Raw genomic sequence first — 14,401 nt, 5'->3', positions numbered from 1 at the left:
ACACTCAGCTCAGAGTCTGCTTGAGATTCTCTCTCTCCATCTCCCTCTGCCCCTCACCCCTGCTCACCAGTGCTCTAAATAAATAAATAAGTAAAATCTTTAAAAACATATAATCCATTATTTTATTAAATTCCCTTGAGTACCTCTCCCCAACCCGCATCCTCTTCCTTGTGTCATCAGAGTAATCGTGCTCATGAATTTTGTGTTTATCATCAACTTGCCTTCATGTTCACCATCTGTATTTATATTCCTAAAGAGCATAGTGTTTGGTGTTGAATGCCCATTTATAACATAAATGGAGTAATTCTCTATTCTTCTGCAAGTTGATTGCCCTTTTTTTCCCCTCTCAAGGTGGTATTTCTGAGGTTCATCTAAGTTGTTGTATATACTGGTTAATTATTTTCACTGTTGTATATACCATAGTTTATTTCTCCATTTCTTTTCTGATGTGATGGGCATTAGGGTTGTTTCTATTTGTTTACACTTACAGTTACAAAATATTTTGGAGTGTGTCTTCTGGGGACACATATGCATGACTTTTTTTTTTTTTTTTTTTTTTAAGATTTTTTTATTTATCTGAGAGAGAATGGGAGACAGAAAGCATGAGAGGGGGAGGATCAGAGGGAGAAGCAGACTCCCCGCCGAGCAGGGAGCCCGATGCGGGACTCGATCCTGGGACTCCAGGATCATGACCTGAGCCGAAGGCAGTTGCTTAACCAACTGAGCCACCCAGGCGCCCACATGACTTTTTTTTAAAGATTTATTTATTTATTTATTTATTTGAGAGAGAATGAGAGAGAACACATGAGAGGGGGTAGGGTCAGAGGGCAAAGCAGACTCCCTGCCGAGCAGGGAGCCTGATGCGGGACTCGATCCCGGGACTCCCGGATCATGACCTGAGCCGAAGGCAGTCGCTTAACCAACTGAGCCACCCAGGCACCCTGCGTGACTTTTTTTTTAAGTGTTATACCTAACCATTGAATTACTGGATTCTAAGGCATGCACGTTTTCAACTTTACAATAAAATGCCAAATTGTTGTACTAATATGTCTTCACCAATACTTAATATCATCAGGCTTCTTAATTTTTGCCAGTCTAATAGGTAGACAATGGTGTTTCTTTTTGGTTTTAATTTGATTACTGATGAGATTTAGCATCTTTGATTCTTTCATGTTTTCTCTATAGACAATCAAATATTAAACATGAAGTTTTTCTTGCCTCATTGGCTTAGCCCTCTAGAACAATATTAATTAGAAATAGCAGGCAGCCTTATCGTGTTCTTAATTTTAAAAGGAACCCTTTCTGTGGTTCACTATTAAGTATAATGTTTACTATAGGCTTTTTTTTTTTTTTAAAGATTTTATTTATTTATTTGAGAGAGAGATGAGAGAGAGAGCATGAGGGTGGGGGAGGGTGAAAGGGAGAAGCAGACTACTCACTGAGCAGGGATCCCCATGTGGGACTCCATCCTGGGACTCCAGGATCATGACCTGAGCTGAAGGTAGTCACTTAACCACCTGAGCCACCCAGATGACCTACTATAGGCTTTTTATGGGCATCTTTTATCAGGTTAAAGAAGGTCCCTTTTATTCAAATTAACTAAGCTTTGCTTTGTTTTTTTTAAATTCTAAATGAATGTTGAATTTTGTTAGTTTTTCTGCAACTGTTAGATAATCATAAAATTTCTTATCCTTAATCTGTTATTTAATAACTAATTGCACTAATTGGTTTTCTACTTATAGCCAATTTTGTGTTCGTTGGGTAGCACAACTTGATCATTCTGTATTACCCTTTTGATGAATTCCTCAATTCACTTTGTTCAGGACTTTTTCATGTACGTTCATGTACTCTCTGTGATTTTCTGTTCTCATACTCTTCTTGCTAGGTTTTCAGGTTTGTGATAGCATTATAAAATGAATTCTGGTGAGTGCTCTGTCTTCCTTGGACTTCCTTTTTTTTTTTTTTTAAAAGATATACTTAATTCTCTGAATATTGGAGTATGCTGCTAAAATTATCTGATCCTAGTAATGTCCTTACTCTGTTCCAAGTTATTTCTTTTTGAGACAGTTTGGATAAATTTTATTTTTCTAGGCTACATATGTAAATTTTTAAGTTAACATAAAGTTAATGATAATCATCTTTTTGATGCCAGAATCCTTTGTAGTCATTTTCTTTTTTATATTCTCATTTCTGATTTTGTGCCTTCTTGCTCTTTTTTTCTTGTTCAGTCTAGCCAGAGGTATGTTGATTTCATTAATGTTTTTTAAGAATCAACTTTTAGCTTTATTCTCTCTAGTGTGTTCTTTTCTGTTTCATTAATTCTTGTTCTGACTTAACAGTTTTATTTGTAGAGTTATGATCTGTGTAATGTGTGAGGAACCACCTTTGAAATTGACTGGGACTTGCTTTATGTGGTCAGTGTTTGCATATGCTTCCTGTATATTTTGAAAAGACTTTTTGCAGTTGTTGGTTGTCTCCTATACGTACTATTAGAATTAGATTCTTTGGATATTATATATCCTTACTCATATTTTTTGTGTGCTTACACCATCATCCATTAGTGAGTGAGATAGGTTCAGATCTCCTACTATGATGGTGTATTTATTTGTTTTGTCATTACGCTTTTTATATTTTGAACCTAAAAGTGGATGCACATAAGCTTAAACGTACACTTTCCAGTGAATTGAGCCATTTATGATTATGTAGTTTCCTGCTATTTATCTCTAGTAATTTTTTTTTGCCCATACAGTCTGTTTTGTGTGATATTAATAGAACCGTACCAACTTTATTTTAGTTAGAGTAGCTCCTTTCATTCCTTTACTTTCACATTTTTTGGATCCCTAAGCTTTAGGTGTGTCCTTTTTTTTTTTTTTTTATTTAAGATTTTATTTATTTATTTGACAGAGAGAGACACAGTGAGGGAGGGAACACAAGCAGGGGGAGTGGGAGAGGAAGAAACAGGCTTCCCATGGAGCAGGGAGTCCGTTGCAGGGCTCGATCCCAGGACCCTGGGACCATGACCTGAGCGAAAGGCAGATGCTTAACCGACTGAGCCACCCAAGCGCTCCTAGGTGTGTCTTTTTTTATGTGGAATACTGCTATGTATGCTATCATTTTACAAAATTTTTACATGGGCCAGGACTATTCAGTAGGAAAAGAATGGTCTTATTTAATAAATGTAGCTTGGATAATTGAATATCCACATGCAAAACAGTGAAATTAGACCCTTACCTCACACCTTACACAAAATTAACTCAAAATGGATCAAAGACCTAAAAGTAAGACCTAGGGGTGCCTGGGTGGCTCAGTCGTTAAGCATCTGCCTTTGGCTCAGGTCATGATTCCAGGGTCCTGGGATCGAGCCCCACATCAGGCTCCCTGCTCAGCAGGGACCCTGCTTCTCCCTCTCCCACTCCCCCTGCTTGTGTTCCCTCTATCGTGGTCTCTCTCTGTCAGATAAATAAATAAAAATCTTAAAAAAAATAAAATAAAATAAAAGTAAGACCTAAAACTATAAAATTCTTAGAAGAAAATAGGGCAGAAGCTTCATAACACTGGGTTTGGAAATAGTTTCTTAAATATGATACCAAAAGCACAAGCAATAAGAAAAATAACAACAGACTTAATAGATTAAAAGCTTTTGTATGCCCAAGGACAATATTCACAAAGTTAAAAGCCTATAAAATAGGAGAAAATATTTGCAAATCCTCTATCTGATAAGGGCTTAATATCCAGAATAGAAAACTTTTAAATTCAACAACAAACAAACAACTCTATTCCAAAGTGGGTAAAGGACTTGAATAGGCATTTCTCCGAGGAGGATATACAAGTAGCCAACAAGCATGTGAAAAGATGTTCAACATCACTAGTTATTACAGTAATGCATATATCAAAACCACAAAGAGATACCACTTCACATTTACCAGGATGACTAATCAAAAGAGAGAAAAAAGGAAATGGATGTTGGTGAGGATGTGGAGAAATTGGAACTCTTTGGCATTGCTGGTGGGAATGGAAAATGGTGTAGCTGCTATGGAAAAGGGTTTGGTGGTTCCTCAAAATGTTAAGCATAAAATTATCGTATGACCCAGCAACTCTTCTAAGTATATGTATAAGAGAATTGAAAACTGTTATTCAAATAAAAGCTTGTACATGAATATTCAAAACTGTTTACAAAATCCAAAAGATGTAAATAACCCAAATGTCTATCAATTGATGGATGGGTAAATTAAAATGTGATTTATCCATGCAAAGGAGTATTATTTAGCCATGAAAAGGAACAGAGTACTGGTTTATGCTACAACATGGATGAACCTCACACATTATAAGTTAAAGAAACCATACCACACGTTGTTACATGTGTATATCATATGTTTGCATTTATATGAACTATCCAGAGGTAAATACATAGTGACAGAAAACAGATTAATGGGGGGCTGGGGAGAGGTGGGGATGGGATTGAGTGACTGTTTAATGGTAAAAGGTGATGAAATTGTTCTGGAATTAGATAGTGGTGATAATTGCATACATTATTTATGTACTAAGTATGACTGGTTGTACACTCTAAAATGGTTAAAATGGTGAATTTTGTTATATGAATTTTACCTCAATAAATTGTTTTTATATTTACATTGGTGATATCTATTTTAAAGAATACACACACACACACGTGTATGTGAGGTATAAGCCTAGACTTAATATCATCTTGATTATTTTCCTTTTTTTTTAAAGATTTTATTTATTTATTTGAGAGAGAGAGAATGAGAGACAGAGAGCACGAGAGGGAAGAGGGTCAGAGGGAGAAGCAGACCCCCCGCTGAGCAGGGAGCCCGATGCAGGACTCGATCCCGGGACTCCAGGATCATGACCTGAGCCGAAGGCAGTCGCTTAACCAACTGAGCCACCCAGGCGCCCCGATTATTTTCCTTTCCACTTTTATTTTGTCCTATCTTCTCTTTCTCTGTTAACTAGAAATCTGAGTTATATCTTTTATCTTCTCAAATAACTGAGGTCGGATTTAACATAGTTGGTCATTTTATGCTTTAGTTAGATCTTGGCCTTTAATTCTCTTTGGGACTGAGAACCCCCTTCCACTTCACCCTTCCCACATATATCCTTTTAATCTGAATGCCTTAGTTAAACTACAAGCCTCCACCATTACCATCACAATGGTAGAAATGCTGGTATTATAAATAGAGTCTTAGTCCTCCACACAGAGACAAGCCAGATTCCTAGCCTGTTTTATAGCCTTTTTTTCCTCCTCCAACTTCACCACTGTTTTCCCTTTTACTCTGCTGCTGCTGGTGGTACATAGTACCATTATCTCATTAAACCTTCATATTTTCTTAGGTCCCCTTCTAGGCATCTTAAACAGTTATTGGAGAGAGTAATCCTGTTCTGAAAGAATGAAGGAAATAAACATCTTTTCAGACTTTAAAGTTATATAGCTTAACTATTTTTATTTTTGATTTCTTACTGGAATTTCAGTAAAATTCGCAAAGTCTTAATAAGTTTGTGGTGTATATATATGTGTGTGTGTATATGCTTCTGTCTGAACCTTCATTCTCAGAGAACATCAAGGTCATTGTATTTCTTTTCCTTGAATATTAGAAGGGCCTTTTTCTAATAATACATGAAGTATAAATAAGTACTCTTCTTTCTTATTTGTAGGAGCCCCTCAACAGTGAAGATGATGTGAGTGATGAGGAAGGACAGGAACTCTTTGATACAGAAAATGTTGTTGTATGCCAATATGATAAGGTAAGGATTTTATCAGGTTACTTACATTTTTTTTGTTGTAATTTCTTCCCTAAATATCTTTTCTACCTTGTTCAAACATTTGGGCAGCTGATGGATGCCTCTTATATTCAATATAAATAGGGTGAATGTAGACATTGTTATAGTTTAGTAGATTATTTTGGGGTTGTCCTTTAACATTAATAACCCAGTAGAATAACCCTGTTTTCCCTTTAGTTTCAACTACCCCAAACCTAAAAGGCTTTAATTGAATTTTGTCACTTTTTTTTTTTTATTACTAAGGCGAGAACTAGGGCAATAAACGGGACTGCTAACTAACAAAAGATATGTTTTTACTGAAAATCATTTTTAAAATTATTTAGCTTTGCTGTATTTTTGGCAGCCTTAGGTATTTTTAAACTAGGCCTGTGAGAATTAGCTATTGAATTCTTGTTTTCCTAATTCTTCAAAAGGAAGCTACTTGCCAAGTATTTTTGTTATTGTTATTGGCATTATTGTTGAGATTTTGTTAATTATTGAAACATTTAATTTGGAATAAAACTCTTTTCTATAATCATTAAATTTATAATAAATCCACAAATTATATTGCATTTATAATTTAATTTCAACAGTGGTCTTTACCAAATGATGAAAACCCTAACAGAAGCAATTGGGCTTTTTGTTTGTAAGCATACTCATTCACTAAACAAACACTAAGTGTCTGCCTGTGCCAGGCACTGGAGCTGTAGTTATGATCATGCAAATTTGTGCCTTGCATGAATTTCCTTTACAAATGATGAAAATCTTACATTTGTGTTGCTTTTATAGAAATGAATCTTATAAGTAGTCGTGCTTATTGCATATAAATAGCCATACTTTTTGGAAACCTATCTATAGGGAAGTGTCAAAACAATTAATCTTATCATTTTGTAGTGAAGAGGTACAGTCAAGCCAGTTACTTGCAGTGAGATTACAGAATAAAGTCAGTGAAGTCATTCATAAACAGAATTATCAGAGCATCCACTTTTGTACTGTGTGACTTTTGGGTGAGCATTCTTAAAACCTTACACCAGGGACATTATAATATAATTTTTTGTTACACTTGCGTAATGGAAGAGTATTAATGTTAAAATAGATACCAATAAACCTTATATTGTCAGGAAATGTCAAAGAAACCTCATGCAACCAAATTAGCCAGAACACAGTTTTATGGTGACAAGATGTCAGATTCAGGCAAGAGAGACCTTTACCTTAGCTAGATTGAAGAATATACTTCTAAGTATTTTCATATTGTGAGAATGTATTGTATTCTTGTTTGGTATTGTATTCTCCTTTGGTACAAATTGTACACATAATATTTTAAATGTTAAAATTGGTTTGTTTTGCTCCTAAGACATTTTAATGTTTTAATGTTTTAGACAGAAATGGAAAACAGCTTTAAGTAGTGTGTTGAGTAATAAACACTTTAAAGTTCACAGAGATCTAATTTTTAGACCTTGAGAGCTTGTTTGGAGGTTCTAGCAGGGGAGCACAGAGATCTAATTTTTAGAATCAAATGAGCCCAAAGTTTTTCTATACTTGCTTTTTGCAAATTGTCAATATAGGAGGATGCAATCAGTTTCTTTAGTTGTCTGGGGAATTTCTTTTTCCTGGCTACTCATCACTTTCTTGCTTATGTAATCCCATTGTCTTTCAAGATGGAGTCACTCGGTTCATGCTGGAAATCAATTTATGTACCCACTTTTCGGATAGTTACTACTTTCTCTATAGGGAGTCAAAGAAAAAAGGAGACAGGTTTTTTTCACTCAACAAATAGAGTGTCTATGATGTACCAGGGCACTGCACTAGGAGGTTGAGATACAGTAGTAAACAAAGTAAAACAATCCCTGCCATTGGGAACTTTAGTTAAGGGAAACGGATGCTAAAATGTAATAAATAAATTATTATGGTATGTTAGAAGCAGATAATTGGTATGGATAATTGGTAGGAAAGGGGACAGGTTACAGTTTTTTAAAAGGTTAGTCTTGTTAGATCTTTTGAGAAGATGACATTTGAACAAAGCCTTGCCTTGTCATTATCTGGTTAACAGAGCCTGCCTGTTTTGTGTGAGGGGTGGCATGGAGGCCAGAGTGGTTGGACTGGGAATGCAGGGGAAGGGATATAGTTAGTAGATTAAGTCAGTGGTAAGTGGGGCAGGTGGTATGGAAGTTTATGAGGACATGGGCTCTTATGAGCGAATTGGAAATATTGGAAGGTCTCAAATAGACAGTTGTAGTATCACTTACATTTTAATTCTAAAAAGATTACTTTGTCTTCTTTGTTGAGAGTGGACTGTGTAGAGGAAGCAGAGTTGAAACAAGGAGACTAACAGAAGGATATTATAGTAATCCAAGTGAGAGATAATGGTGACTTAGGCTAGGGGGATAGTATTGGAAGTGATGAGCAGCAGCTGAATCTTGGGTATGTTTTGAAGGAAGAGTCAGCAGGATTTTCTGACTCTTCTTGACAAGTGGTAGAAAAGAAAAAGAGGAATCAAGAATGATTCAAGATTTTTTGATGAAGAACCAGAAGGAAGAATGGAGATGCCATCAACTCAGATAGGAAAGGCTGAAGATGGAGCACGTTTGGGTGAGGAGAGTAATTAGTTTTGAACATGAGAAGTTTGGTATGTCTGTTGGACATTCAAATTATCTATCTTAAGATGTTACGTTTAACATCTGAATCTCATAGTGTATTTTTAGACCAGAAATATAAGACCACTTAACACAAGAGTTTCTGCCCTAACTGCTATTTTAACTTTATTTTGCTGTATTTTCTTGTAATAAGAAGAAAAATTTGATAAATATTAAACGTGTGTATAACTTAACTCAGTGATGTAAAGGAAAAGCATGAGAGTAGTTTTCAAATACATAAAGTGTTGTTTGATTTTTTTTTTTTTTTTAATTAAGTCCCAGAAGATAGAGCTAGGATCAGTAAGTGGAAGTTTGGAGGAAGCAGATTTCAGTAAGGGATGAAGTATGAAAGACTTATAAGAGAACAGGCCCAGAGTGGAATAACTTAATTTGCAGTTCTTTGTCCCCCGCTTCTAATCATACTCAAGCAGAAACTGAACAACAGCTTGCCAAGAATATGCCATGGGAATGTTTGTATTGGGAGGTTAGAGCATGGAATTTTATGAATGAATTCTCAGAAAATATCTATACATAGTGAGCATTTCTGGATTATTATATGAAATGGCCTGATTTAGTAAAAAAATGTCTTGGATTTGAGAATCATCTTTGCCACAAAATGCTCCTGGTAAATCATTGAACCTCTCCAAGCTGTGATTATCTTTTTTTGAAAATGGAAGCCTTAACTACTTGATTTCGAGGTCCCTTTAGATCAGAGAAGAGGGAGAACCATGGGTCCTTCTCTGAAGATATGGAGCTTAAGCTGAAAATTGAATGAAGCATGGGACTTATTGGGAAAGGGAAAAAAGGTCATTTCAGTTGATTAAGTTTTATAACTCCTTTTCTCCTTAAATCTATGAATTGCAAACAACTAAAAACTATAAATGAAAGTAAAGACGGTAGTGCCCAGGGTCTGGCCCAATTTGAACACTGCCCTTCCCCCTTTGGCTTAATTGCAGATGCACATAGGTTTTGAAATCTATAAGTGACTGGATGATCAGCATTCCCTCAGATGTATTTGTTAAATACTGCTATGTGTAAGGTTCCATGTTAGGTCTTGGAGAAAACTATAAGGGGTTTTACTTTGGTAGAAGAAATTCTTTGTAATTGTATATACTTAGAAATGATACTAGAAATGTGTTTGGGAATGACACTGAAAATTAATTATTAGGAGAGACTACTTTTAGCTGATATGATTAGGGAGCGCTTTGAGAGAACACAGTATTTTTGAGGTGGGTCTTGAAATCGGAATTGAATTTGTGAAAATGGGAGCAAGGAATGATACTTCTTTTGATTGAAATACAGTCTTTGAGGAATATGGAAGTAGGAAATAAGCTTGGTAGGTGAGTTATTACCAGGTCATTTAGAAATAGAAATAGTCAAGCAGAGGGGATGGAAGGAAGGTGAGAGTGAAGCCTGGAAATCAGTTGGAAAGTTATTATGATAAATCAGGTAACAAGAGGCTGTTGATATGATAAACTAGAAGATAATTGGTGGCCATTGAGAAAACAGTTGCCTGGTGTCCTGTAGATAACTAAAGTAGAATTAGAGGTTAGAAATATTAATATTAGTATGGATATTAATACTGTTGGACCATAGTATTAGAAGAGTTAGCAATATGGAAATTGTTACTGTATGTGAGGAAGAGAATGGTTGTAAACATGATTCCAGTATTGAGGATAGATAGTGTCCTGGTGGTCTAGATAAGAATGAAAAAAAGCCGAAGGTTAAATAGTGTAGACATAAAAGGAGTTATGGAGAAAAGGCAAAACAGTGGTCTAGAAGCATCAGGGAAAACAAAGGGTATTCCTATTTTAAAAGTTTGCCAGTATAAAATTTCCTGTGAAAAAAGGGACACATGTATATATAAACTTGGCAAAAATAAGATACTTTGCAGAGAAATGTATTATTAATGAACACAAGTATTAAGAACTGTAAAATAGTACTAATTGCAGATACATTTATTTCTTTAAAAACTCACCTGAGTGAATAGGATTTTTGTTTGTTTTTTGTCAAATTTAACTTTATTAAGAAACCAGTTTGGGGGTACCTGGGTGGCTTAATTGGTTAAGTGTCTGCCTTTGGCTCAGGTCATGATCCTGGGGTCCTGGGATGGTGCCCCACATCGGACTCCCTGTTCTGTGGGGAGCCGGCTTCTCCTTCTCCCTCTCCCTCTCCCTCTGCCTGCAGCTCTCCCTACTTGTGCTCACTTGTGTGCCCTCTCTCTCTCTATCAAATCAGTCAGTCAATCTTGTAGAAAAAAAAAAAGGAAACCAATTTGTCAAAACAAACAAAACAAAAAACCAATTTGGCCAGCCACAATGGTATGAAACTAGAAATCAATTACAAGAAAAAAACTGGAAAATTCACAAATATTTGGACATTAAACAGCATGCTACTGAATAATCATTGAGTGAAAGAAGAAATCAAAAGAGAAAACAAATCTTGAGACAAATGAAAATAGAAATATAGCATACCAAAACTCACAAGATGTAGTAAAAGCACTCTTAGGAGGGAAGTTAATAGAGATAAATGACTATATCAAGAAACAAGAAACATCTCAGCCTAACTTTGTATCTCAGAGAACTAGAAAAAGAACAAATGAAGTCCAAAGTTAGTAGCAAGAGAGGAAATGACAAAGATCAGAGTGGAAATAAGAGAGTAAAAAGACACTAGAAAAGATCAATGAAACTAAGAGCTGGTTCTTTGAAAAGATATATTGACAAACCTTTAGTTAGACTCACCAAGAAAAAAAGGCTAAGACTCAAATAAAATCAGAAGTGAAAGGGGAGTTGTTATAACAGATACCACAAAAATATAAAGAATCATAAGACTACTGTGAACAATTATTATATGCTAAGAAAGTGGACAGCCTAGAAGAAATGGATAAATTTCTAATCAAAAACATTCCGACAAACCATCATGAAACCAGATGGCTTTACTGGTGAACTCTACCACAATAAAGAAGAAATTCTTCCAAGAAGAATTAATACCAGTCCTTCTCAAACTTTTCCAAAAAATGGAAGAGGAGGGAACACTTCTAAACTCATTTTATAAGGTCAGTATTACCCGGACACCTAAACCAGACAAGGGCACCACAAGAAAAGAAAATTATAGGCCAGTATTCCTGATGAACACAGATGCCAAAATCCTCAACAAAATATTAGCAAACTGAATTCAACAATATATTAAGATGATCATATACCATGACCGTGTACCAAGTGGGATTTATTTCAGGGGATCCAAGGATGATTCAACATACACAAATCAATGTGGTAACTGACCATATTAACAAAATAAGGATAAAAATCATACGGTCATCTCAATAGATGCAGAAAAAGCATGTGGCAGAATTCAACATCTGTTTATGATAAGAATTCAAGAAAGTGGGTATTAGAGGGAACGTAACTACCTCAACATAAGAAAGGACATACATAACAAACCTGCAAGTAACAAACTCAAAGGAGAAAAGCTGAAAACCGTTTCTCTTAAGATCAGGACCAAGACAAGAATGCTTATTCTTGCCATTTTCAACATAGTATTAGAAGTTCTAGCCAGAGCAGTTAGGCAAGAAAAAGAAATAAGCACCAAATTAGAAAGGAAGAAGTAAAACTGTCACTATTTACAGAAGACCAAGTATTATATATAGAAGACCCTGAAGACACCACCAAAAAACTGTTAGAAGTAATAAATTCAGTGATGTTGCAAGATACAAAATCAGTATACAAAATATGTTGCATTTCTATATGCTAATAATAAACTATCAGAAGGGGAAGTTAATTCCATTTATTGCATCGAAAAGAATAAAATCCAAGATATAAATTTAACCAAGATGAAATGTGTGCAGTGAAAACTAAGACACTGAAGGAAGTTGAAGAAGAAACATGGAAAAATATTTTGTGTTCATTGATTGAAAGAATTAATGTTAAAGTGTCCGCTACCCAAAGTGATCTACGGATTCAACAGTTTTAGTGCAATCCCTATCAAAATGTCAATGGCATTTTTCACAGAAATGGAACAGATAATTCTAAAATTCAAAAGACAGAAAGAGAGAGGCATCGTGCTTTCTGATTTTATATTATATTACAAAGCTGTAAGAATCAAAACAGTATGGTATTCGCATAAAATCAGACATGCAGATCTATGGAACAGAAAAGAGCCCAGAAGTGAACCCAAACATGTATTCAATTCATTTACAACAAAGGAGCTAAGAATATACAATGGGGAAAGGACAATCACTTCAATAAATGGTATTGGGAAAACTGGACAGCCACATGCAAAGGATGAAACCAGACCACTATGTTACAACATACACAAAAATCAACTCAAAATGGTTAAAGACTTGAATGTAAGATCTGAAACCATAAAACTAGAAGAAAACATAGGAAGTAAGCTCCTTGACGTGGGTCTTGGTTGTAATTTTTTAGGTTTGGCACCAAAAGCAAAGGCAACAAAAGCAAAATAAACAGGACTACATTAAACTATAAAGCTTCTTCACAGCAAGGGAAACCATCAACAAAATGAAAAGGCAACCTACAGAAGAGAAAATATTTGTAAATCATATCTGATAGTTAATATCCAAAATGTATGGAGAACTCATACAACTCAATAGCAAAAAAGCAATTCAATTTAAAAAATGGGCAGAACTGAATAGACGTTTTTCCAAAGAAGACATAAAATGGCCAACAGGTACATGAAGAGACGCTCAACATCACTATTCGTCAGGGAAATACAAATCAAAACCACAATGAGATATCAGCTCATACTTGTTAGAATGATTGTTATCAAAAAGATAAGAAATAATAAGTGTTATGTGTGGTTGTGGAAAAATGGGAGCCCTTACACACTTTTGGTAGGAATGTAAATTGGTATAGCCACTATGGAAAACTGTGTGGAGGTTCCTTGAAAATCCAAAATAAAACTACCGTATGATTCAGCAATTCTGCTTCCTTAATAGTTATTCAAAGGAGATGAGAACACTAACTCTGAAAGGTTTATGCCCTCCCATGTTCATTGCAGCATTATTTACAAGAGCCAAGGACAGGGAAGCAACTTAAGTGTCCATCAGTGGATGAATGATAAAGAAAATGTGGTATATATTTATATACACATGATATAATATTATTCAGCCATAAAAAAGCAAGCTTGTCATTTATGATAACGTGGGTGGACCTTGAGGCATTATGCTAAGTGAAATGAGAGAGAAAGACAAATATCATATGATCTCACTTTTGTATGTGGATTCTACAACAACCAAGCAAAAAAACCCAACAACAACAAAACAAAAACTGAACTCATAGATACAGAGAACAGATTGGTGGTTGCTAGAGGCCAGAGGGTGGAGATTGGGGCACATGTTTGAAGGGGGTCAAAAGTATAAACTTGAAGTTATAAAATAAATAAGTCCTAGGGGTGTGATACACAGCATGGTGACTGTAGTTAATGCCATATATACTTGAATACATACTTGAAAGTTGCTAAAAGAGTAGATCTTAAAAATTCTCATCACATGATGAGAGTGAAAGCTTAATTGAATAATTGAGGAACTCTTATCAACAGTGAAAAGCCTCTGGGTGCAAATCCAAGAATTTTGGAGACTTTGCAGCAGTGGTGGTATCATTGAAACAGTTTCATATCTACATTAGGGGAGAATGGCACTTCATTTGGATGCAAGTAATCATAGTCACTGCATGAGAGTCTACAGTGTGTTAGGAACTTCCTAACTGGTGCGATGTGCTCAGAAGATAGTCTTACACATTCCTGCAGAGAAAGATCAAGGAACCGTAAATTGCTTTATTTTGTTGCATGTAGGAAAATAAATGGTGGAATTGAAACATCTACAGTTTTAAGGGGGTCTCTGAAACTGGGCACCTGGAAGATGGCTAGACGTGGGTCTTTTTCTAAACGTGAAATTAATGTCAATAAAGTACTCTTCCGTTCTCAAAAAAAAAACTCTCATCACATGAAGAAAATTTGTAGCTATATGTGGTGGTGGG

At 35.4% G+C, this 14,401-nt stretch overlaps 1 protein-coding gene across 3 annotated transcripts in view; it reads left to right on the top strand.

The window, feature by feature from the left end:
* The window catches only part of GTF2A1 (general transcription factor IIA subunit 1), a 43,338-nt gene that overhangs the window by 26,253 nt on the left and 2,684 nt on the right, over positions 1–14,401 (top strand). For all 3 annotated transcript variants that reach the window (XM_045901338.3, XM_054513826.2, XM_045901339.3), the window contains exon 8: positions 5,671–5,760. In XM_045901338.3, coding sequence (XP_045757294.1) covers positions 5,671–5,760 — 90 coding nt within the window. The remainder of the gene's footprint in view (positions 1–5,670; positions 5,761–14,401) is intronic.

Source organism: Mirounga angustirostris, unplaced genomic scaffold (assembly GCF_029215605.1).
Source record: "Mirounga angustirostris isolate CCGP_5_RB_7025 unplaced genomic scaffold, mMirAng1.0.hap1 SCAF_9, whole genome shotgun sequence".
Classification (NCBI taxonomy): domain Eukaryota; kingdom Metazoa; phylum Chordata; class Mammalia; order Carnivora; family Phocidae; genus Mirounga; species Mirounga angustirostris.
Note: the sequence above shows the minus strand (reverse complement) of the source record. Positions and strands in the feature narration are given on the sequence as shown.